At 39.3% G+C, this 26,799-nt stretch overlaps 1 protein-coding gene across 6 annotated transcripts in view; it reads left to right on the top strand.

The window, feature by feature from the left end:
* The first annotated feature begins 1,008 nt into the window (after nt 1-1,008).
* LOC5577100 overlaps nt 1,009-26,799 on the top strand; it is a 152,158-nt gene continuing 126,367 nt past the window's right edge. The window contains exon 1 of one of the 6 annotated variants that reach the window (XM_001663139.2): nt 1,009-2,141. In XM_001663139.2, coding sequence (XP_001663189.2) covers nt 2,111-2,141 — 31 coding nt within the window. In that variant the 5' untranslated portion in view covers nt 1,009-2,110. The remainder of the gene's footprint in view (nt 2,142-26,799) is intronic. The other 5 variants (XM_021850004.1, XM_021850008.1, XM_021850005.1 and 2 more) reach the window with 5 other exon arrangements.

The following is a 26,799-nucleotide window of genomic DNA, read 5'->3' as shown; positions in this document are numbered from 1 at the left end:
ATCGAAGCCAAAATTCAAATTTTCAAGAGCACGGATCTGGAGAACCAAACATCCGTTTGAGCTGAAAACCTAATCGATTGGTCACCACCAGCTGGTGACCAATCGATTAAGTTTTCAGCTTAAACGGATGCTTGGTTCTCCAGATCCGTGCTCTCGAAAATTTGAAGTTTGGCTTCGATTCATCTTCACCTTAAAATCTTAGAAGATTCCACAAAAATAAGTTCACACAATTATATTCTCTAACCGATACACCGTTTGCAAATATTGTTTCGTTTTTGTAATGTTCACCTTGAAATATTTTTAAATTTTTCTATTCGATTTTTTTTACCTGTGTTTTATTTTCCAAAAAAAAAAACAATGTGTTTAAGTTTACAAAACCCCCCCTTGAGCCAAACTCTGGTTGCGCTACTGTGAAAAGGTTATTCTAGATCTCCACATGCCGTACGTTGGGCAGCCCTGATCTAACGTGAAATAACTAATTTGTTTTGTCCCATTGCATTTTCTCTAACAGTCTTTCTTATTTGCCAAATATTTTTATTTTTAAACTAAGTTAAACGGAGAAAAATGTTTACCCAAATGTTGAGTTTACTCAAGTTGAGAAAATATTTGCAATGGAATTAAGAGCAACCTACCTTGTAGGGATCTTGTAAATTTATCCTAAATTGAGTAATTGGACTCAACTACATAATTGCGTTGAAACAAACCAAAATTGAGTTGAATCACTTTTTCCGTGTAAGAAATTTGGATAACCATCAATATATGAGCGGAGTTCCACTCAATTTAGAAAATCTAGCGTCCACGCGATTTGCGATTAAGCCTGGAAATGCTCCTTTAGATTCTAATGACCTGAATGCATCGCAATTCTGCAGGAGCATCGTTTCACACAGAATCCTTTGCAATTCTCGGAGATCGGAGGTTGCCTAGTACTAACGCGCAAACTCAACGAATTTCTCAGGAAACCAACCAGATGAGAACGATGGCAACATCCTCAGATTGGATGCTGGCAATGTACGTTTAGTTGATTTCGGTACGTCCTTGCAGTTAGACTGTTCGAGATGAAGCTCTAATGAAAGCAACATTGAATGTTCTAATCGTGAAAAAACAAGGCATTCAAGATCGCATACGATAGAGTCGTTAGCCATACGTAGGGGCAGTACTTTCGAATGCGGTTTCAGCTGTGTACCTCCTGTTCCCACGCAGTTAAACCAACGGTGTGTGATTAGTGGCCCCAACTGCTGAATGCTTTTACGAGCTCAACGAAATGAGGCTTCACACAACACGTGGCGTTCTCTTGGCCGTTATCGTTACTTGTGCCGTTTGGATACACCGGAATGAAATTGGATTATTGAATTAAAACACAACTTTCTCGTGTTCCCAGCCGTCCGTGGAACGATTCGAGTGGATAATGGAAGATACGGTCTCTACCAAGGTACAACTTGTATCTGGCTTCATAAATGAGACTGGGCAGAAAGAGTGATTCTATTGTTGGTGCACCGTGCGGAGGTGGAAGCCCAAATGAATTTATATGTGCTATTCGCGCACGAGTGCTAATTGTCATAAACGCAAACTGGTGATTTAGCATGTGAGAGCAGTTCGCCGTGGTGAGTTTGGTATGAGGGGGATCCGTGAAATGATGTTAGGCAGCCAGTAACGGCGGCTATAACAGCGAAACGGTTATTCGAGTGATTCGAGGTTGGAGGCAACTAGAAGTGCAACCGCGAGATATGTTACTACAGTCTGCCATCCTTGTGAAGAGACTGACGTGTTAACGAGGATATGGAATGGAAGCACTTGGCACATACTAATGCCTATATCTACGGTCGGTGACGTTAATGAATTTATCACTAACGATGTATGAAATAAAAACGTGTGAAATGTGTGGTGAAGAACAGCGCATTATCGGTAGAGGAACATCGGAAGCGAGCTAAGCACGAGTACTAAAGTGGCATATTAGCAATAATTTTCCACTCCTTGGCAGCCCCCATCTTTTATGATTCATAGGGGCTTATGCTGGAGTGTAATGATTATCGCACTCTAGGTGCCATAAATCAATAACGGTGTGTTCCATTAAGGCAAGCCATCTGATTTCTTCGGTGTGCTCTTGAGTGTGATGCGGCTCACCACTTTATCGGGGCTAACAGGTAATTAAAACTATGCATACTGGGAAATTGAAACGAGTGAAGAGAGGAAGTGTGTTAGGTTAGAGTAAGATTTTAAGACAACTGAATACGTACTTAATTTATGTGAGCTGTCTCTTTTTCATTCACAAAGGCTCATAAAAATATCAAGAAAACATATATCAAACTCATTTTTTTTGTATAGGAGCATGTTTTAATATATATGATCGGTGATATATTTTTTCAATACATTTGCGTTAAACTGCACTCGAAATAACACTAAACCACCACTGCCCGTTTATTATTACTAATAATGACACTGACTATATGGCGTTGGCCACAGGAAATTTGTATAATCAGAATTGTGTATTGGGAACTCATCTTCTATAATTGATCTGTTGCCCGTGAAATAACTATTATTTCGGAAAATTTACTCCAGGTCTTGTTTTTTATTTTATTGCATTCATTTTGATGAAAATAGAAAACTGCATGAGCCAAAGCTGGGTCTGCACAGCCAGAGATGGTAGCTATAATTTTGAATCCAACCAAGGGGAGGACAGCTTTGCTCTGAGCAGGCTTTGCGCATCGAGCAAGCTCTGAGTTACTCAAATTAGCTCAGAAATCATCAAATTCACTTTTCATACTGTTTGATATACTGCGATTTTGCATATGTTTCCAACCAATATCGGAAGGTGTAGGATTGGATTATCGCTACGGAAAGGGGCAGCACTTGGATTTACGAATTAATTAGTACCAAGTGATGTTCCTGCCTAACTTCATTTGTTTCCGTGTCTTGTAAAATGTGGAAAACATACAGTATTGGACAAAACATTTGCAACTTTTTCGATTTTCCATACAAAATGACCAACTTTGGTAAGCTATATCTCAGCTATTTATAGACCGATTTGAATGAAATTTTGACAGAACATCAGACATAACTTGAATTTTAACATATATTTTTGAGTAATTTTTCCAATCACAAGTTCAAAAGCAGTAACGGTTTGACTAAAGTCAATTTTTTGACGATTTTTTATAAATGACATAACTAAACATATTGAAGGAATAGCTTCTTGGTATCCTCAGCAAAGTTGTAGATTTTAACGAGGTGAACAAGTTTGCTGAAGACAGTTTTTGTGTAGGGCTATCAGATTTTGAGATAAATAGTTTTGAATTTTTCGTCGAAAATTACACTTTAGATAAACCGTTATAATTTATAAACCCGTGGTTGGAAAAATCACTCAAAAATATATGTTAAAATTCAAGTTATATCTGATGTTCTGTGAAAATTTCATTCAAATCGGACGATAAATAACTAAGATCTAGCTTACCAAAGTTGGTCATTTTGTATGGAAAATCGAAAAAGTTGCAAATGTTTTGTCCAATACTGTACATGTGAGGAATTATGGGGGTACGATGGTTTGAAAAACCTTAATTGTAATTTTAATACATACAATCTTACAAAGGTGGGAGGAAGAGTCGGAAACTAACCCAAAAAGCTTATGTACGTTATTGATAGACAGCCATAAAGATGATATAGACAAAAATTAAATTAATAATAATTCATATAAATAACTAGCTACAAAGCATTTAAGTAGTAAATTAAACGTATTATTTGTTTGAATCAAATGATAGATTAAATGCTTCCCCTAGCCAACGAGTACGAGTAAAAGTCTAGCACCTCATATATTTTCCATTGAAGCAACTAATTCATCGCTTGTACTTATCTGTGAGTACTTTTGTGTCAACGCAACGTTGAAAGGAGAATGCTTATAGTGATTCAGTGGCAAAGTTGTCACGACCCTGCAAAAGAATTCTTGCCAAATGTTCACTTTATATTTAGTCAAAGCTGAAAGTAAGTGTTTTCATTCAACAAAAGATACCTAATGAAAATTATGGGCTACATACGAGATGATACGAAAACTTTTCACTTCGAAACAAACAACCCACCATTTATGGTTGCTATGTGCACATAACGACGAATGAGTTGATTTGATCAGAGTTGCTCCAAAGCAACTCATGATCAAGCTCAAGATCATTCCTTACCGATCGCTTTCAGTAGCCGGTTGTGTTTACCGCATCGCTTTGTAGCTGGTGGAGTTTTTTCCCCACTTAATAGTGAAATTAGTGGGTTTTTATATCCTGAGTCATCCCACCGAGGACAAAACGATATCTGTGATCGCCGTGAAGGAAGGAGACACTTGTAACAAGGGTTACAGGTGTACTTTTCAACGTAGCATCATCATCATCAAAATCAATCACCGCCAATTCTGAGCCAAACCAACCACAGTACAGCGAGACCGACGGTGGTGGTGGCGGCGGCGGCGGCAACGGGTGCGACGAACAGTAGCAACAACAGCAGCCAGAGCATCCAAGCACGCCAGCAGTTTCGATAAGTATATTCGATTCGCTCTATTGTTTCCCCCTTTCCTCGTGTATCACGTGGTTGTTGTTTTTCTGCCTAAATTCCCAGTGGTTCTCAAACTACGGTTTACGGACCAAGGTGATCAACTTTTTTTTTTTCACGTTATTTTTTTTTTCGGTTTATTTTTTTTTTCTTTTTTGGTTATTATTATTTATTTTGAATTCAATAATCCTAATCATTTTGCATCTCCGAACAAACATTGTTGAGTTGAAGGTTGTTTTTCGCTTCGCTTTTGTCTCTCTCCCGCTGTTGTGATTCTTTCGACCAAATAGGGGAGGTGTGTACAAAATAGCCCACTAATCGATTAAGTTTTTTTTTTTCACATATTTTTTTTGTTTTTTTTTCACGTTATATTTTTTTTTTTTTTTGTTTTTGTTTATTTGGTGGCGGTTGATTTTTATCCCGCATGGACGAATCGGATGGAGGCGATACGCCTCCTAAAGATCTCGTTGCTCGAACGCGGTTTTATCAACCATCTTCGGCTGGGCCTTGGGTTGTCTATTTCCGGCGCAAAAATAAGATTTTGAATGTGCTCTCGATCTCAAGAGAGCTGACGCGTAAATATCCTGGGACCGTTATTCACCAAGTGAAGCAATCCAAGCTGCGTGTAACTGCACCTAGTTACAAAGCAGCGAATGAGATTGCTCAGCATGAAGCTCTTACTGTGGAATATTATGTGTATATTTTGGCCAGAGAGGTTGAGGTGGAAGGGAAAATCATCGACGCGAGTCTGACATGCGAAGACATTAAGACTGGAAAAGGCGTTTTTGAGAACCGGTCCATTCCTGATGTGGCTATACTGGATTGTAAACAATTACAATCAGTTTCCATGGAAGGAAATAAGAAAGTGTTTTCGCCGTCAGCCTCGTTTCGTGTAACTTTTCCTGGTTCCGTGCTCCCGAAATTTGTTTGCATTGATAGTGTTTTTTACCCAGTGCGCCTTTACGTGCCAAAGGTATTCAATTGTACCAACTGCAAACAGCTTGGTCATAGTGCTAGCTTTTGCGACAACAAGCCCCGTTGTGGCAAATGCAACCAAGCTCACTTGGAAGATGCTTGCACACAGGAAGCTGAAAAATGCAGCTACTGTCGTGAGGATCTTCATGACTTGCAGAAATGCCCGGCATACAAAAGGCGCATTCGAAATGAGAGTCGCTCCATTGTGAAGCGCTCCAAGAAGACATATGCGGAAATGATTAAGTCTTTAAAAAAGTCTGCAGAAGAGTCTTCATCAGCCATCCCAGTTGGTAACTCTTTTCAAGAGTTGTCTTCCGATGAAGCGAACGACGACGAAACCGATGGGGGAGATTCTTCGGAGGTACACGCACCCGGAAAAAGGAAGTCTCCATCTTCTCCAGGACTGCGCCGTAAGGTAATGAAATCTTCCCTCAAAGGTTTGTCTAATCCCAAAGGAAGTGGGGCAAATTTGAAAATACCGAAAAACCAGGTCTTTGATGCTTCCGTCCCGTGTTGCAGCAAAGATCTGCCGCCCCTGCCTCCACCGACTAAATACACTTCGAAAAGAAGCTCTAGACAAGATAGCAAGAAAAAAGCTACTGAAGTCCCTCGCTCTTCCTCGAAAACCCCCCGGGCTAAGCGAGGACTGATAACTTTTACGGCCCTTGTGGATCGCATATGTAATGCTCTCGGAGTTTCAGACTCATTCAGAGGCATACTCGACCTTTTTCTCCCCGCAATAGAAGAATATCTCCGGGAATTGACTATCTCGTGGCCCCTCCTTGCTTCGATCATATCTTTCGATGGCTAATTCATCAAGTGAGGTACAAGATATGATCACTGTGCTACAGTGGAACTGTCATAGTCTAAAACCTAAATTAGACACATTTAAGTTTTTGCTTCACAATTCCGATTGTGATATATTTGCACTTTGTGAAACATGGCTTTCTTCCGAAGATAATCTCAACTTCTACGATTTTAACATTATTCGCCAAGATCGAGATGATAATTACGGGGGTGTGCTTTTAGGGATCAAAAAGTGCCATTCATTCTACAGAATCCCCATCCCGACTCATCCAGGCATAGAAATCGTTGCTTGCCAAATAAACGTAAAGGGTAAAGATCTTTGCGTAGCTTCTGTTTATATTCCTCCAAGAGTTTCAATAAACCGCCGTCATCTTTGGAATACAGTCTCCATGCTTTCATTCCCGGTTTTAATACTGGGTGATATGAACTCACATGGTACTGGATGGGGCGAATCTTATGACGATTATAGAGCGGCTATTTTCTATGACTTATGCGACGATTTCAACTTGAACATTTTGAACACAGGTGAAGTGACACGTATTTCATCCGACGGCAAAGAAAGTCGCATTGACCTATCTTTGGGTTCAAGTTCATTATCATTCGATTGCATGTGGAAGGTTATCGATGATCCCCATGGTAGTGATCACTTGCCCATAATAACCTCTATCAGAAATAATTGTGAAAGGTCAGAACAGTCAATTCAGGTTCCTTTTGACCTCACTAGGAATATCGATTGGCAAAAATTTGCATCAGCGGTAACTTTGGGTATCGAATCATTCAACACTCTCCCACCGTTGGATGAGTATCGATTCCTAACAGAATTGATTTATAAAAGTGCATTAGAATCACAAAAACAACGAGTTCCAAGTGCATCCTTCAAAAGACGACCAGCCACACCTGGTTGGGATGATGAATGCACTCAGTTGTATCGAGAAAAATCTAATGCCTTCAAAGCTTTTCGTAGATATGGTACCTCAGAACTTTATTTAGAGTACTCGAAGCTCGATAAAAGACTGAAGAATCTTATTAAAGCGAAGAAGCGTAGCTATTGGCGACGTTTCATCGATGGCCTCTCACGAGAAACTTCAATGACGACGCTTTGGAGAGTGGCTCGCAACATGCGAAACCGCTCATCCTCAAATGAGAGTGACGAATACTCCAATCGTTGGATATTCAACTTCGCAAAAAAGGTCTGTCCTGATTCAGTTCCAGCTCAACCGCCATTCTGGGAAACCCAGAGAGACGATGCGTTGGACAGACCATTCACTATGCTGGAATTTTCTATGGCTCTTCTTTCATCAAACAACTCCTCTCCGGGACGCGATATGATTAAGTTCAATCTTCTTAAAAATCTCCCTGATATCGCTAAAAGACGGTTGCTTGACCTGTTCAACTCATTCATGGAACACAACATTGTTCCACCTGAATGGAGACAGGTCAAAGTAATAGCTATTCAAAAGCCTGGGAAACCAGCGTCTGATCATAATTCGTACCGCCCGATTGCTATGTTATCATGTTTAAGGAAATTGTTAGAAAAAATGATCCTATCTCGACTTGACCACTGGGTCGAATCAAACAATATGCTTTCCAGTACTCAATTTGGCTTTCGCAAGGGCAAAGGAACAAATGATTGTCTAGCGTTGCTTTCATCAGATATTCAACTAGCCTTTGCTGACAAGGAGCAATTGGCTTCGGTTTTCTTGGATATTAAGGGCGCTTTTGATTCAGTTTCCATAGAAATATTGTCAGAAAACTTGCACAATAGTGGACTTCCTGGAACATTAAATAATTTCTTGTACAATCTGTTGTCAGAAAAACACATGAGCTTCACTCTCGGTCAACTGACAACTTCCAGAATTAGCTATATGGGCCTTCCCCAAGGCTCATGTTTAAGTCCCTTGCTTTATAATTTTTATGTTAAAGATATTGACAACTGTTTGGAAGAACCATGCACGCTAAGACAACTTGCAGATGATGCTGTGGTCTCTATGAAGGGCCCACGAGCGGAAATCCTGCAAAGACCATTGCAAAATTCCCTTGATAATCTATCCACTTGGGCTAGAAATTTAGGGATCGAGTTTGCGCCGCAAAAAACTCAACTGGTTGTATTTTCAAGGAAGCGGAATCCAGCCCAACTAAAGCTTAAGCTATTGGGAGCAGACATCGACCAGTCTTTGACTTCAAAATACCTTGGGGTCTGGTTTGATTCAAAAGGCACTTGGCGAACCCATATTAGGTATGTAACGGAAAAATGCCAACAAAGGATCAATTTTCTACGAACAATCACCGGAACATTGTGGGGTGCTCACCCGGATGACCTCATAAAACTCTATAAAACAACCATTCTCTCTGTTCTAGAGTATGGCTCTTTCTGTTTTCTCTCAGCAGCAAACTGCCACCTGATTAAATTGGAACGAGTTCAATATCGTTGTTTGCGTATCGCCTTAGGGTGTATGCACTCAACACATAATGCGAGCCTAGAGGTTCTGGCAGGGGTTTTACCACTACAGAACCGATTCTGGGAGCTCTCGCTAAGAATACTTATTAAATGTGGTGTGAGCAACACACTCGTCATCGAAAACTTCGAAGAATTGCTTAAACTGAATACTCAGTCGAAATTCATGAGAGTTTATCTCTACTATATGTCATCTGACATTAGCCTTCCGTGTTATAACCCTCCACGTGTACGCTTCACCAATGACAGTTCCTCTGTTGAATACGATCTGACCATGAAACAAGCTATTCATGGAATTCCAGATCAACTTCGATGTATAACTATCCCACGTATTTTTAATGCAAAGTACCAGAATGTCGATTCCTACAGGAGATATTTCACTGACGGGTCCCGTATCAATGGATCCACTGGCTTCGGTGTCTTCAATGAAAACTCTTCCGCCTTCCGAAAACTTCAGGAACCTTGCACGGTTTATGTTGCTGAGCTGGCAGCAATCAACTTCGCTTTGGGGATGATCTCAAACATGCCCGCAGACCACTTCTTCATCTTCTCGGATAGTCTCAGTTCTATTGAGGCACTCCGATCGATGAAACCTGTTAAGCATGCATCTTACTTTCTTACAAAAATAAGAGAGCAGATGTGTGCACTGGTCGAAAGATCATATAAGATTACCTTTGTATGGGTCCCCTCACATTGCCTAATTTATGGCAATGAGAAGGCGGACTCTCTCGCAAAGGTGGGCGCTGAGGAAGGTGAGATTTATGATAGACGAATTTCACGAGATGAATTTTTCCATTTAGTACGTCAAAGTTCTCTTCACGGTTGGCAAAGCGATTGGCTAAATGGCCAACTGGGACGGTGGTTACATTCCATAACTCCTAGAGTTTCCTTGCGAGCCTGGTGGAAAGGTTTGGACGTAAGTCGAGATTTCATTCGCGTGATGTCAAGACTTATGTCCAACCATTACTCGCTAGATGCACATCTACACAGGATTAACCTCGCGCTGAGCAATATTTGTAATAGGTGTGGTTCCGGTTATGATGACATCGACCACGTAGTTTGGCAGTGCCCGGATATGGACGCCTCCAGAGCGCAACTTTTGGATACCCTTGCGGCCCGAGGTAGACAACCCTATGTTTCAGTTAGAGATGTGTTGGGCACCCGCGATTTCATTTATATGGTCGCAATTTACGATTTCCTTCGCCTGTCGTGTATAAAAGTTTAATTCTCTTGTCTTCTCTTCTCCAGTTTTTTTTTTGTGTGTTGTCCCCTTTGTGTTGGATTGAGGATCCTGGCCATCCGGCAGACGAAGACCGGCAAGAATTTGGTACCAACGCCATGATACGTTAATCGAGCTACCACAATATACCTCCCGGATGAGCAGCAGAGAACCCTGATCCCAATCCCTACCTTGTCCTTCCTCCAAAATTGTGACCACTAACCTCGAGTTGCCACGAGTACCCTGGCTCCATCCCGTACTAATTTTGGTACTAAAAAGTGAATAAATTGTAAATAGTACAAAAAATGAGTTTCGGCTCCGTAGAGCGTTAAACGCGATTGAGCCTCAAATAAATGAACTAGATAAGCTCAAGATCAGTAGGCTGTCTTGTCTTGTCAGTAAATCAAACAGTATGAAAAGTGAATTTGATGATTTCTGAGCAAATGTGAGTAACTCAGAGCTTGCTCGATGCGCATAGCCTGCTCAGAGCAAAGCTGTCCTCCCCTTGATCTTAACAGATTTCTTCGTGAACACTTCTTCTAAAATTTCCTGCACACGTTACTAAAGCTGGGACTTCTGAAGGCCTGAAAGACCAAAGATTCTTCCAAAAATGCTTTCAGAGATTCCTTCAGCAATTTCTCGGATTATCCGAGAGGATTTATCAAGGAAAATCTTCAGAAATTTCCCTATTGCTAAGGAATTTAGTCAGGAGTTCAATTCAATGTTCCATAAAAAAATTCCATCATGCGTTTGCACTGGAATTTTCTTCGAGGTTTTTTACGCTATGTTTGTTTCTAAGAAATCCTCTAATGATTTCTTTATAAAAACCTCTCAGCTGTTTCTAAAATATCTCTGGCATTCAATTGCAATTTTTGTTGGTGAGTAAAATAGCTTCATGAGTGAAATATTTATTTTTATGGTGCAATTTTATTACTCTGGTTGTGTTTTTTTTCTTCTTTGTCAATACAATCTGACATAAATAGTTAGAAAATGTCAAGTGTTGCCAGTTTTATGGGTGTTCCACTGTATTGTAGAGTAAATTGCAAAGTTCATTGATAAAATAGATCAATATCATGTTTATGATGCATTTTTATTTGTAAATAGTTTCTTCAAGTATTCTTTAAAAAAAAAACAATAACAAAAATATTTTAAACTCAAGCGCCATTTCATAAATTTTGTGAGCTTCATGGCCGTGCGATTAGTGTCGTCAGACAGTAAATCCCATCGTGTCGAAGGATGTAGGTTCAATTTTCATTCCAACCATTGAAGCTTTTCGTCAGGAATGTTTCTCGGCTAGTGCGCATCGTACTTTTGTGCTGTACGTACTCGAATTCTCTCTGGTGTTGGAAGATTTTTTTAACTACCTATAGCAATAAAACAGTACTTCTCAGTGCTAAAACTAAAAACGATACTTTTCAGTGCTACTAAAACAGTACTTTTCAGTACTGTTTTTTCTACTATTGATCCCTTTACGATCCTTCGATTTTTAAATGGATCCGTTAGCGAAAGCTAGCGGTAGTAATCTTTCTTGGTCACTGTCTTGGGAAAAAAACCTATTGGAAGCTCTCTTCTTCTTTCGTTGATTCACTAAACATGGTTGCATTTACAAACAAAAGGAAGGGTGAGTCTCTGAATTCACAACTTCCTTCCAAAAAAGTGGGGTTTAAAATTGTCACCAAACGTAGCAAGAATGGGAGAAAGAATGTTTCTCCAGAATGCGAACATTCTTTTAAGGGTGAAATGGATAATGTTGATAATTCCATTGCATCAAAATGAGCAATCAGTTCGATGCACTAGATAAATTTTCCTAACACCTAATCGAGGCAGGCTCTTTGATTCAAGTGAAGAAATAAAGAGTGCCGCCTATCGTGGTCAGTTGTTCCGAACTCGGGTTATTTAGCCATTAGAAGAATCAAGGTTTCTTTCTAAATCGCAAAGAAAGTAGACTGTCGCGTATTGCCGGAAACTCCTAAAAATCGCGAACTTCTTCTCAAACATCTTGAAGAGAAGAAGCACAATTACTTATGAAGACAGAACTGCACGTTTGTTCAAAATCGTTTTGGAAGGTCTCTCAAGTGACTATAAGTCACCTGAAGAGATCAAAAATGGAATAAATGATTTACTTGGATTTCCCCAGTCCAAGTAATTATTCGGAAAGGGCTTTCTCAGGAATATTATTTAGTTCACTTTAATAAAAAAAAGGTCTATATAATATTAAAGCTTTAGAAAAGGCTTGACTTATGTTCGATGTCCGTGTGACATGGGAACATTTTCAGAAACCTGGAGTAAATTTTCAGAACCCCACTCAGTGCCGTCGACGCCAAAAGCGGGGTCACGGAACAAAAAATTGCCACATGGATGCTAAATGCATGATTTGCGAAGGTTCTTCTCACACCAAGATGTTTGTCCTGTAAAGGATGATACCATAAAGTTTGTATGCGCAAATTGCGGGGGCAACCATAAGTCTAACTTTTGGGATTGCCCTTCGTGTAGGCGAATGGACGAGGCTCGTACCAGGCCGATGAACGGTTATGTTTTTCGTTTCCTGAATTATCCGGGTACAGTTTCAAACAATGCTCATTTTTCAGTTAACGATCGCTTGATTAAGAATCATACCCATCATGTGGATTATAATCATGCTCATTCACAAATTATTTTTTTCCGTCGGGTAGCCATTCGAATCTTTTAATTTCAAAAGGATCTACCCAAGGAAAATCCGATCGTAGCAGGTAATTTAAAATCCATCCCTTTTCATTCTACGAACAACCGTTCTAAATATTTCAAATCGAATGGAAAACCCCTGCCGCCACAGGAAGCTCCTATTCCACCTCTTCGTCTACCGAAAATCCTAACGGAAAATCTTAGATAATGTACCTACTTCTAGAAACATTTGAATCTACTGAATGATGCAATGTTCAAAACCACCACTATGACTGAAACAGTCCAAGTTGGTGTAAAATTTACTAATCAAAATGTTATTAGATTACGTTTTAATGGATGGCTCGTTTTTTTGAATGGTAAAGAAGACGAGCTGTTTAATTTTTAACAGCTTTTAAGATACATATAGCAGTTATTACTGATACTTTTTTGTAGCCTGGATCCAGATTCGCAAGAGATCCAAACTGTTTTGTTTATAGTAATGATCGACTTGATGGAACATGAGGGGGAGTTGTAATCATCATTCATAGCTTGAAACTTTCAGTGTTTCTGTTGAAACAAAGCTTGGTAAATATACTTTTATAGCTGACTATTTGACTTTTCAATGCTCTGGGCAGCACGTTAATTTGCTCCAAACAGACTTTCAAAAATTGACGCACTATAAGTCAATTTTTTTGTCATTGGTGACTTTAATGCCAAACATCGGACTTGGAATAATTGTCAAAGTAATTCCAACGGCCGAATTTTATTTGATGAGTACTTTTCAGGATATTTCTCAATTCAATACCCTCAAAAACGTGAGGAGAAAGCAATTTCAACGCACTCGCGATCTTGCTATGAAAATTATATGGCAGGATTTGCAGAAAAAATCAAGAAACGTTTTTCACAATCAAGAAACACAAATTTTGAAAATCAATTTTCCCAATTGAACACTGGCCCGTTTGGAAATTATCTAAAATTTAAAAAAAAAACCTCAGAAGCCAATACCGGCATTGAAAGAGGAAAACAAATTATTACTAACTAATCGCGAAAAAGCTCAAAAACTTGCTATGTAGTGTGAAAGCGAGCACAATTTTATTGTAGGACTTACTAGTCCAATAGTAAATCAAGTTATTCAGGACTTCAAAACATTCTTAATCAAGAGAACATTTTCAAAAATTGCTTAGAGACTGATTTGGAAGAAGTGAGAACTATTATTAAAAAAAATCAAACATGTGAAATCTCCTGGCGATGACGAAATTTTCTACATCCTCATCAAGAAACCGCCAGAAGGTAGCTTATCGTTCTTAGTTGATATATTTAATAAATGTTTTCAATTGGCTTATTTTCCTGACAAATGGAAAAATGCTAAGGTTGTACCAATTTTAGAACGGGACAAAAGTCGTGCTGAAGCTTCCAGCTATCGTCCAATCAGTTTGCTTTTCTCCATCAGTAAACATTTTGAACAGAATCAATGAAAATTCATTTTTTTCCGATGAACAATTCGGATTCCGCCATGATCATTCGACCACTCACCAACTTTTACGTGTAACAAATTTGAAGGTCTGTTACTGGTCTTGCTCTTCTAGAAATAGAAAAAGCATTCGACAGTGTTTGGCATGAAGGTTTGATCGTAAAATTAATAAGACTTCAATTTTCCAACATACATTGTTAGAATAATCCTCTAATAAGAATAAGTTATCTGTACAGTTCAGGTTAATTAACAGAGCTCCAAGTCCGAAATACAGTGATACCTCCATGAGTCGATGTTCCATGACTCGATATCGACTCATGGAACCATACTAAAAACAAAATTTCATGGTTGCTATGGTGGTCCCTAGAAGCAGCTTTCCAAAGGATTGTTGTTCCATGACTCGATATTTCCATGAGTCGATGGTCCCTTCAATATCGACTCATGGAGGTTTCACTGTACTTCCTGTAAGTAAGGCTGCGCAACGGTTTGAGTCGATGATTGTAAAATTTGTCTGCACTCTTTTTTTTTAGTAAATATGCAGAAAAATCAAAATAAACTTTTGAAAATGATTCTGAAGCTTCTAACCTAGTATGAATACAATTATTAATACTTTTAGGCAAAAATCGTTGCAATCTTCTTTTGCTACGACAAATGCGTTTTATATCTAGGTTATGATAGGTTAAGTAAAAGATGATTGACTGAATATAATATTTGAAAAAATGATATAGATTATAACTATTGTTGATCCAGAGGTAACCAACATCAAACAAACCAGTATGTTGCGTGTAATGTTGGTCGAACTGGTGACGGTTTTTTATTCACATTTCGTTATCATGGCGTTCAGCCCTGAAGGCTTAAAGGTTTGAGCAGTAACATGGGGCGGATACAGTTTGAATATCAGTTTGACGGGTAAAAAAAGAAGGTCATGTAAAAGCCAAGTTGATGTACTAATGCCGAGCTAAAGGTATCACTAAGAGCTTTTTCTCATATCCCATTCCTTATGTGCCACTTGTTTGCTCTTCGAAGAACTTGGAAAGCAAGGATAGCAACATGCTCGTTCAGTTTATCCCCCCGTCGTCGTCGAAAAGAACCGATTCCCATCGCTCCAAACTCGATATGGATAAGGAAAAAAGGATCCCAAAATCATTACATGAATCTTTGAAGCTATCAGCTCGTGAGGTAAAGGGCGTTTGTGGGTAAATAACATTATTCATTTGGGAAACTGTGCAATTAATGGAATTTTTGAGTGAAACGGGAACTGATTTGGGCTAGAAAACCAACTTTAGATTAACTTTCAGTGACCTTGTGTGGCTTTCTGGGAAGTTTGTTCTAAGCCATAATTAATTAGAGATGCAAGTTAGTATCGCATTATATAATGATCGAAATTTGTCATTCGATAATGGGTGTGAAAACACATGGAAATCCACAATTTGGCAACTTTTCGACATGATTACAGTTGGAAATGATTTGGAGAATTTTATTTATTTATGTAAAGAATTTAAAATAAACAAATCGCATACAAAAGTGTTCTAAGTTGAAACAAAAATGACAAACGCTTTCATGAGTCTATTAGAATTTGCAAGAAATTATATATCTGAACAGATTCAACATTGAATTCAACATAAATCAATCGTTTATATCTAATATATTTCGAAAAAATTGAATGATTAACTTCGAACAAACAGGGCGTTGCATAAATCTAATATGGAAATTTCGGTCTCTGATAACAAATATGGGCCCAATTTGTAAGAATGCTTTTCGCTAAGAAATTTGAGACATAATTCTGGTTCTACTATGACTAAAACTAGGCATTCATGGATAAGTAACGAGCACTTTAAAACTTCATCAAATAGTGAACTGTTACGAAACTCAAATCTTCACGAAATGCTTCGAAACGAAACGAATTTTTTCTGAATATTCCGCGATATTTTTTGTGCAGTGATGATTTTGGTATAAAGGGCGAACACGAAATTAATGCGACACCGAAAATATTATGCCAATTTTCTTATAATGTTTAGAATTACTTTAAAAATTAAAAGAAAATTTAATAGATAGAGCCTTGAGTGTAAAATTGAAGATATTTTCGCTTGATGCCCTCCATCAAAGTCTTTACAGTGTCATCTGGTACCAGTTTCTCAGTTTTTTTTGTCATTTTCTTAACATGTCCTTCTCGTCTTTGACTGTCTTCTTGCTCTTTCGAAGTTCCCGCTTCATTATTGCCCAGTACTGCTCCACCGGGCGCAGCTCCGGACAGTTGGTGGATTCATGTCCTTTGGAACAAAATGGACAGAATTGGCCTCATACCACTCCAGGACACTTTTAGAATAGTGGTATGATGCCAAATCTGGCCAAAATAGCGAAGCTTCGTCGTGCTGCTGCAAGAACGGCAAAAGGCGCTTCTCGAGGCACTCAGATTTGTAGATCTCGCCATTTACTGTGCCCTTTGTCACGAAAGGCTCACTCCTCAGTCCGCAAGAGCAGATTCGACATTGTCTTCTTCTTAAGTTTGTCGTCCACATCGAACTTGCTCTTACCGGTGAAAAACTCCAACCCCGGAATTTGCTTAAAATCGGCTTTTATATACGTTTCATCGCCCATCACACAGCAGCCATATTTCGCCAGCATCTTCTCGTAGAGCTTCCGTGCCCGAGTATTAGCCGTCGATTGCTGCCGCTCATCGCGGTTTGGGAAGTTCTGTACCTTGTATGTATGTAGTCCAGCTCTCTTTTTTGCATTCTGGACGTGGCTCTGCGATATGTCGATCTTTTTAGCCAAATTACGGCTTGAGACGTTGGGATTTGCTTTAATCATCCGTTTCACCTTTACCTCCGTCTTTTTGTTCTCCGGTCCCGGTTTTCTTCCAGCTCCTTTGCCGTGGTCCAACGTCAACCACTCCTGGAACCGCTTCAACACTCTGGAGATAGTTGAATGGTGAATGTTCAACATTTTTCCCAACTGCCGGTGCGACAGGTCAGGAAATTCCAGGTGTTTGGAAAGAATTTGTTCTCTCGACTCGCGTTGGTTCACCTCCATTTTCGTTGAATCGAAAAACACGACTTCGAGTTTGACAGCATGTAAACAATACACATCAATGAGAAAGTGTGCAAAATTTGGTTGATTTTTACCCAATGGTAGAAAAGTTATGACCTGGTGAATGTGTCGCAATACTCTCGTATTCGCCCTTTACTCGTAGGGTGACTCCTTATATTTTTGACAGTTTCATTCAATTTGTCAGGTAAGAGGAGGACTTTTATAACCAATCGGGCTCTAAACATTCCACTCTTCTCTCAACTACCGTGTACGGTGCGTCCCTTGTGTGTAATCTCTTGCACTTATTGAAAACTTGTAAAAATTTTGATCGTTTAAATTTAAATGAAATTGAAATTAAATTCAATTCTATAAAACTATGAAAAAATCAAACGAATAAAATATTGCGACATAATATTTACTGATTCATCCAAACGTGCATTATTTACCGCTGCGCAGAATCAGTTGCGTAAACTGTATTCAGCCAAACCATGCTGAGGGTGATAGGTTTGAATCCCGGTCCGGTTTGAGATCTTTTCATGTTGGAAACTTTTCTGACTTTCCAACACAAACCTACATGTCTCATGTCAAGTTTGATAGAATCCCTTTCACAAACTTCATAACGGTCAAGGGGATCAGAGTATGAACGTAATTCGCGCGGAAGGCACTCAAGAAAAAGCGTCGTGATCCAACCCCGGACAACATTGCCTTGTATAAAGAACTTCTGGCAACATTCAAGGTGCTGCACAGAGAAGCGTATCAAGTTTACATCTCGAAGATTCAAAATGAGATCAAAGCTAATCCTAAATCATTCAGGAAATTTGTAAATGATAGGCGTTAGAACGCAGGAGTTCCACAGGTCATGAAGTATGGAAACAGATCCTCTTCAAATGGACAAGACACAGCTCAACTTTTCGCTGAATACTTCAAGAGTTTTTATCGCGACGATAATACAAACGACTATGATCCTCCAATCAACGCGCATGGTGATGTAATGGAATTATCTCTAGATGAAGTGAATCACGGTTTGGAAGATCTATATTCAAGCTAAACAGCAGGTCCAGACAAATTGCCAGCGAAGATTCTCTGAAAAATAAGGACGATCTTTGTAAACCACTCTCCATTCTGTTCAACTCATCACTCTCATCCGGCTATTTTCCACATTTCTGGAAAATCTCTCATATAACTCCGGTTTATAAAAAGGGCTCGCGTTCAGACACTAAGAACAACCGAGAAATAGCTATGCAGTCCGCGACACCAAAATTGTTCGAACGATTAGTGTACTGCCATCTCTACGAACGTGTCAGTGAACGTGTTTCTGCTGCACAGCATGGCTTTCTCAAAGGTAAGTCAGTTGTGACGAACCTGTGTGAGTTCAGTTCCATGGACACAGGCTTTGTCTCCAAGGGATACCAAGTTGACTGTGTAAATACTGTGATATGAGAAAGGCTTTTGACGTTGTGGGAATAGACAGTATTATGCGCGCTGAGACCAACTTCAGGATCCGCGGAATGTTGTTCGAATGGATAAGGACATACCTACAAGGCAGAATAAAGTTCGTTAGAGTGCTCAATAATACGTGTGAATCTTTTAGCGTGCATTCGAGAGTTTCACAAGGTAGCCATCTTGGTCCACTGCTTTTCGTTATGGTCATGAATGATCTACCCTCGTTCATGACAAAGGCTATTGTGCTTATCTATGCTGACGATGTAAAAATATTCATGCCAGTGAAGGTCATCGACATGACCTACGACACTTTGATAGATGTGTCGACGAGAATAGACTGAGCATTATTCCAAGCAAATGCTCGGTAATAACATACGCAAGAAGACTTTTGCTTTTACAAAGACACTCAGTGACGAGAACGCCACCGGAATACTTTGCGCGGTGATTGAACTTTTAGCCATCTGCCATTGATGGGCAGAAGTCCTAAGTTGCAGCATTGTGAATCCCCCAATCTGGTACGATCAGCCTGATAAAGCCGACCACTTCCCTGGGAGATGCGTTCCAAAGATCGGCCGGCTCCAAAAAGGGCTTGCCAAATATTTTGGATCTTCCTTGTATATGTGCACTGCAGGACCAGAGAAGGTGTTGCGAGGTTTCGCACGTTTCACTACAGACGGATTTCACGCCAACTCGACACGCGATTGGCAGCACCCCTTCAGAATTCAATGAAACTTTCTGGATGTCAAAAGTATGCGAAACTAAGATACTTTGCATATTTTGTATTTTCAAAATCGATCTAGACTAACATTTGAAAAGGGTCAAAGTTTTTTTTTACTTTTTTTTATAAACCCGTATAACTCGAAAACGGTAAGACCTACAAAAAAGTGTTGTATGGGGGACTGTCGTGAAATTTACTTAAGTTTTAGAAAAAAATATTGAAAAAATAAAAAAAAACATTTTCTACACCGAAAAAACAATGATTCAAAATTTTAAAGTCGATTTAAAAAAAAAACGGCCGTTTCAGATTTTGATCATTCTTAAGCAAAAAGTTTAGTAATTAAATTTACTAACAGTCGTCCATACATTGCAAATTGGGCATATTTTAGGGAAAAAAATTTTCTAACAACGAATTTTTTAAGCCCAATTTTTTTTTATTTTTTATTTCGCTTTAAATAGATACTATTTATATTTTGAAGTGATAAATGACTTTTAATCACAAAATAGATTATATTTGTTTTATTGGGAGTAGTTAAAAGAAATAAAACGGAATTATACAGAGTTTTTTTTTTAATTAAACACAATTGGTCTCGCACCAAACCGCTTATGAGAAAATGAACTCCGTCTAACAATCCGATGGGTTTTTAATGGTTGGAAAGATATCACAAAAATATTTTATTTCTCATTTGGTCAAAGCCAATCTTAACAGGTGTCTGGAAAGGGTCAATATTATGCTTATAAAAAAAAGTCGTGGTTTTTTTTTTTATCATGCATCATTATTTTTATTATTGCTATATATCCTAAAACGTAGTATCTGCACATGAATATTTACATTATTTTTGGGCTTTACTGAATAAATTGAATATTTTTGGTTCATCCTCTGAATTGGTATACCGTTTGGCTGCAATTTGTGTATCACTAATAGGCATAAAACAATGTTATTTTTGGGTACCAGGGACAGTTTTAACCTTATCAAACATTTCCATCAATTCCTCTGACATTTTAACATACTGTTCATTAGATATATAACAGAAATTTAATTTGGTGATACATGTATCAGTTTGTTTCACTGCCCAGTCGAATAGTTCTCGTGGAGTTGCGATTGTGTTTCCATAGTCTTTTGCAAGACTTGCTCTTTTTGCCATTCGCTTGAGAGTGCCACCAATAGCGTCACAGGGGCCTTTGCCGTGGAATGTGGCAAAAAAGTGCAATTCTGATTCCAATCCATATATTTTCTTGAAATTACATAAGCTGGCAAATTTTTTTTTTTTTATTTTCATAATGAGCTGCAGCTCCATCTGACATAAAAATAACTTTTGAGAAATTTATTTTTTGTTTAACAAAATTTATCAATTTTGAAATAAATAGCTGAACTGCTACTGTATCATGGGTCAACACTTCTGATATTATAATAACACTAACGTTTTCCAATTTTTTATTACGCCTGCACTTAGGATTGTTTATATTGGCGCAACATCTCGAAATTTTAATGCGCGATAAATCTTGTTGATCCATCTTTAACTTCTTTTCACAAATGACTTAGATAAAATGAAAAGAGTTTTATTGACATCAAGCTTAAATAGTTATATGCATAGGTAGAACGACAATTATAAGTTAAATACCTATCTTTCTATACACTCACGCGGTGATTGTTGAGTAATTCAGGTCGTTAACGGACATTTTAGATAGATAACAATACAAACATTATTTCTTATTCATCTGGCTTGTAACGCAGGTACGTTTAGTAGTATTTTCTAGAAGAAAATTTAATGGGGTATGGATCAGGTTGTTCCTTTTCAATGTTTGCAATCTTTCGAACCATAAAAATCCGTCGGATTGTTAGACGGAGTTGATTTTCTCATAGGCAGAGGCGAAATCCATAGATTGCCTTCATTTAAAAATCATAATCACTGCATAATTCCGTTTTTTAACTATTCTCAATAAAAAATACAATTTATTTCTGATTCAAACTCATTTATCACTTGAAAACACGATCATATTTGACGGTTTAGAACAAAATCTTTGAAAAAAAATTCAGTTTTGGACTTGAAAAATTCGTTGTTAGAAAAACTTTTTTTCCCTTAGATATGCCCAATTTGCAATGTATGGACGACTTTTAGTAAATTTAATTACGAAACTTTTTGCTTAAGGATGATCAAAATCTGAAATGGCCATTTTTTTTAAATCGACTCTTAAGTTTTGAATGATATTTTTTTCAGTGTAGAAAATGTGTTTTTATTTTTACAACATTTTTTTCTAAAACGTCAGGAAATTTCATGACAACCCCCCATACAACACTTTTTTGTAGGTCTTACCGTTTTCGAGTTATACGGGTTTATAAAAAAAAGTAAAAAAAAAAAAATTTTTCCCTAAAACTCTTAAGTTTTGAATCATTTTTTTTTTCAGTGTAGAAAATGTGTTTTTATTTTTTCAACATTTTTTTTTCTAAAACATCAGGAAATTTCACGACAGCCCCCCATACAACACTTTTTTGTAGGTCTTACCGTTTTCGAGTTATACGGGTTTATAAAAAAAGTAAAAAAAAAAACTTTGACCCTTTCCAAATGTTAGTCTAGATCGATTTTGGAAAAACAAAGTTTGTAAAGTATCTTAGTTTCACATAGTCTTCACACCCAGAAAGTTTCATTGAATTCTGAAGGGGTGCTGCCAATCCCTTTGTCAAGTTGGCGTGAAATCCGTCTACAGAAACGGCAATTTGGGTTTTGGATGGCTCCGATCTTTTGTAAATGGTATCTGCTGGGGCAGTGTCCAGTTATTAGACCGGTGTAGGTGCTGAGGTCCCTTTTGTTGAGACCAATGAGTTTTTGTGTTTGTTTCGAATTAATTGTGACGAATCTTTTGGACTGATTCGCATTGGAAACTGTTTTCCAATTGCATATAATTTGACTGGACAACCAGCTGTTCAGTTCAATATTTAGTGAGCAGTTTGATATGCCAAAGAATGGCTCAGGACCAATGAATGTATTGGCCGATCCATTCCTGGCTAGCTCATCGGCAATTTCATTACCCTCTAGACCTGTATGCCCCGGGATCCAATATAGTTTAACTCGATTGCGGATGGCTAGGGTTTTTAGAGCAAGAACCAGTGCTGGGAATGGTAATAGTAGTAGGCTTGAGTTTTTGCGAAAATCACGTGGCTCTTCTAATACAGTAGTTCAAAATTGAGAATCTCATCAAGTAGCCTATGTTGGGTACATGAATTTTCCAAATCAGTAGTGTCATTGAAGGCTGTAAATGCGGGAAATGCAGCGGGAAATAGAACATTTTTCTACAGTAGTTTTGAGTTGCCATTAGCAACGAGTGTTTTGCTATTTTCAAGGCATTTTGCCTACAGCAGCGATACGCGTGAGTTTCACTGGCTCCGCTGACTGTGATTTGCTACGCTTGCCTACTGTAGTGTGAATTTCAGAACTTTTCCCAGCTCTGGCAAGAACACATTCCCACACTAATTTTGAGTGAAAAGTGTAAGCTTTCAGAGCATGAAGAGTTGCTTGGCTGTCGGAGAAAATACAGATTGTGGCATTTCTGTAATTCCTCTTTACGCTGAGCTGCACACATTCAATTATAGCATACACTTCAGCCTGAAAAACTGTAGGCCACTGTCCGAGATGGACAGAGATTTTAGTTCTTGGTCCGTGCACTCCAGATCCAGAACGATTGTTCATTCTCGATCCATCCGTTTAGAATTTGATTGAGCCTGGAGGAATACTCGGTCCACCTTCTTGCCACTCTTGGCGAGAAGGAATGAACACCGTATATGGTATGTCATAATTCACAACCATTTCCATCCAGTCACTGCATTTTTCTACAATTGGATTTATAGAAAATTCGTTTAGTATGCTTAGGTGACCGGTTAAATCACCAGGCAGAAGGTTTATTGATCGTTTTAGTCTCAGAGCCCTTTTTTTAGCATCCAGCTTTATGAATTGATCTAGCCGGGGCAGATTAAGCATTGCATCTAGGGCGAATGAAGGGGTGCTGCGAACTGCACCAGTAATGGTGACGCACGCAGCGCGTTGGATTTTGTTCAGCTTGGCTCTAGCCGTAACCTCGCTTGTTTTCGGCCACCAAACAAGGGAAGCGTAGGCTATTCTAGGCCGAACGATGGTTTTGTATATCCACATGATCATATTAGGTTTTAGGCCCCACTTCTTTCCACAGGTCTTTGAGCAGACCCACAGAGAATTGAGACCTTTATTTACCATGTTTTGAAGATATGTGTCCCAATTGAGTTTAGCATCAAGCGTAATGCCAAGGTATTTGACTTCATTTGAGTAAACCAATTGTATTTGATTAAGGAAAAGAGGTTGCAGCTGTAAATTTCTATGCTTTGTGAAAGGAACAATCGTAGTTCTTGAAGGATTTATCCCCAGTTTCTCTTTCAGACACCAGGAGAGCGTGTAATCGAGAGCTGATTGCATTCTTGCAAGGGCAACGCTTTCAAATTTGCCGCGTACAATGATGACAACATCATCAGCGTAGCCAACAACCTCAAATCCTCGTTTTTCCAAGCTATTAAGAAGATCATCCACCACAAGAGACCACAGCAAAGGTGAAAGTACCCCTCCTTGAGGACACCCCTTTGTGGCCATGACAGTGGCGCACGATCCGCTCTACTCGGATGAGATTCGGCGATTTGCTAGCATAGCATGTACACAGGTAGCAATGAATGGGTCAAATTTTCTCCTATGCATTGCTGACACTATAGACGAATAGGAAGCGTTATCGAATGCACCCTCAATGTCAAGAAATGCCACGATAGCGATTTCCTTTGCATGAAAAGTTTTCTCGATCTTGTTGACTAGCATGTGTAGTGCTGAGATCGTAGATTTTCCACTTTGGTAAGCGAATTGGTATTTGGAAAGAGGCATTGCTTCCATAAATTTTGAATTTATGAACTCTCCTAAGACCTTTCCATTATTTTAAGCATCACTGACGACAGACTTATCGGTCTGTATGCTTTGGGATTGGTTTTGTCTTTTTTCCCGCCTTCGGGATAAAGACAATTTGAACTTGACGCCAGTCATCTGGAATATGGCCTAAGACTAAACTGGCCTTAAAAATCTCTATCATGGGAGGAATAAGCGTTTGCTCCTCTTTCTGGATAAGCGCTGAGAAAATTCCATCCATGCCAGCAGATTTAAATGGCTCAAAGGATCTCACTGCCCTTTCCACCCTTGCTCGCGAAAAGGCTTCTTTGGCAACCTTCAATGCGTCTCTTTTGGTACTTGAGTCCAATGACAGGAGCTCTTGTTGACCAGAGACGCCATGTCTGTCGCCATTAGCGTTCACGCTCGCTTCAGGAATTGAATCAGGGAAGTGAGTCCTCAGCATTTCACTCAGTGTTTCTGTGGGATCCACAGTGAGCGAACCGTCAGTCTTTCGGAGAGTTCTCAGACCATTGGAGTGGTCTTTCGATAGAGTTTTATGAAGTCTGGCAGCTACGGGAGTCTTCTCAATGCTTTCACACATGAGGACCCATGATTTCCACTTAGCTAGCCTTATTTCCTTGTTGTAGTCTGTCAGAGCCTTTCGGTATAGGCTCCAATCAGTAGAGCGTTTGGCACGGTTGACCTCCCTCCGTGCAGTTTTCCTAAGCTTTTCAAGATGGTTGTTCCACCAAGGAACATCTCTGCTCGACCTAACAGTTTTAGTCGGACAGCTTTCTTGATATGCATTTAGAATTTTGGTTTTTATAGAGTCAGAAGCCATTTCTAACTCTAGTACTGTTTTGATATTAGGATTTATGATGTAGTCTTCAGATCGCAGAGTGGCTGAACAGGTTTCCCAATCAGTCTTCTTAGGATCTTTAAACGATTTTGCAATAGTTAGACCCCCTTCCCATTCAAAAACTATGTGTTTGTGGTCTGACATAGATATTTCATCAGAAACATGCCAGTTTGTTATTTTGTGGGAGATGGACTGACTACATAAAGTCAAATCCAGCACTTCCTTTCGTATGGCGTTTTCATATGTAGGCTTGTCACCTGTGTTACATATGTCAATGTTTTTTTAGAATAGAAACTGTAAAAGGTACTCACCTCGAGGATTTATATTTGTACTTCCCCATACAGTGTGATGCGCATTCGCGTCACATCCGATGACAAGGAGAATGTTTTTTGTTTCACAGTAGGAGGTTAGCGCAGCAATCTCTGGAGGAGGAACATCTTCCGCGTCGCCTGGGAAATACGACGAGACCATGACGATATCAGCTTTCCCCCTATCGGTAGGAACCTCCACCCTGACTGCTACGATGTCACGTTTAATGAATTCTGTAATTGGAAAGCATTTAGTTTCATTGCTTATTAGAATAGCTGCTCTTGGAGAGAGCTGGCTGTCATCATATACCAACTTGCATGAGTTTACATGAGGGTATTCATTTTGGTTGACCCTTGGCTCCTGGATAAGAGCCACAGTGAACAGTTCTTTTGTGAATCTCCGACAAAGCACATCCGTTGCGCTTCGAGCATTGGAGATTCACTTGAATGATCATAGTCATTTTTAGGAGTGCCGCAGTTTCCAGGACGGTGGTCGTCTTTCTGTGGATGCTGCGGATCATCTTGTATTTGTTTTGGATGATGTTTCGGGTGTTCGTGTTTGTCAATCTTCTTCCCTAGGCCAGCCTTTTTTGTGTCTGTAGTCGAATTCAATCTTTTACCAGATCCAGTGCTCTTAGATGGCACCAATCTGCCACCGCTAGAGCTAGGAGTTTGAATCTTTAGAGACAGGCAGACTGGCCTTTTTAATGAGGTTTGATTGTGGAATTTTGCTAGAGGCTGCCTTAGATTTCTCTTGGGGCAGCCTATTAGTTGAATTTTCTTTCGACTGAGTGGTTTTACGCTTTGTTTTTCTCAGCTGTATTTCGCCAAAACGATAGTTGAGGATAAAGTTGGATTTTGTTAGGTTCGCCATAGACGGCCCATCAACCGTAAATATCCACTCGACATGGACATCGTTTGGTGTGCTTCTTTGGAGAATACGCCAACTAGAGGTTGTGATGTCGTTTTGGCTCTCGATGAGCGTTTTTATGCGCTCATCACAGTATTTCACACTTTGCGGAAAGAACGCACGAATTGGTTCTGGACGCTGAATTTTCTCCTCGTCCATTGCTTCCAACTCTGCACCTTCCCAAGGGATGAGTGAAGGGATTATTTCTTCCACCCAGTCTGCAGTCTCGAGATCCTTGCAGACAAGAACCATGTATCCAGACTTGTAGAGCAGGTTGCAGAATTTTGGTTTCATCGGCTCATTACGCCTTTTCTCCACTTTTAGCAGCAGGGCCTCCTGAAGAGCATCAAGCTGAGTCGTGGGAAGATGGGATGTGGGAAAGTGTTTCGGAACAACTCCGACCTTCCTACGATTGGTCATGTCACTGTAGCTATGACCAGCCGTTTGGTTTTCTCCGCTATTTTGACTACAGCTTGGGATACATGATCTTGCAGCATGTAGAAAAAGTTCGAATTCTAGGTGTGACGATGGATCAGTGCTTAACGATTAACG

The sequence above is a fragment of the Aedes aegypti genome, chromosome 3 (genome assembly GCF_002204515.2).
Source record: "Aedes aegypti strain LVP_AGWG chromosome 3, AaegL5.0 Primary Assembly, whole genome shotgun sequence".
NCBI classification, from domain to species: Eukaryota; Metazoa; Arthropoda; class Insecta; order Diptera; family Culicidae; genus Aedes; species Aedes aegypti.
The sequence above is the reverse complement of the archived record's forward strand: the minus strand, read 5'-3'. Positions and strand labels throughout refer to the sequence as shown.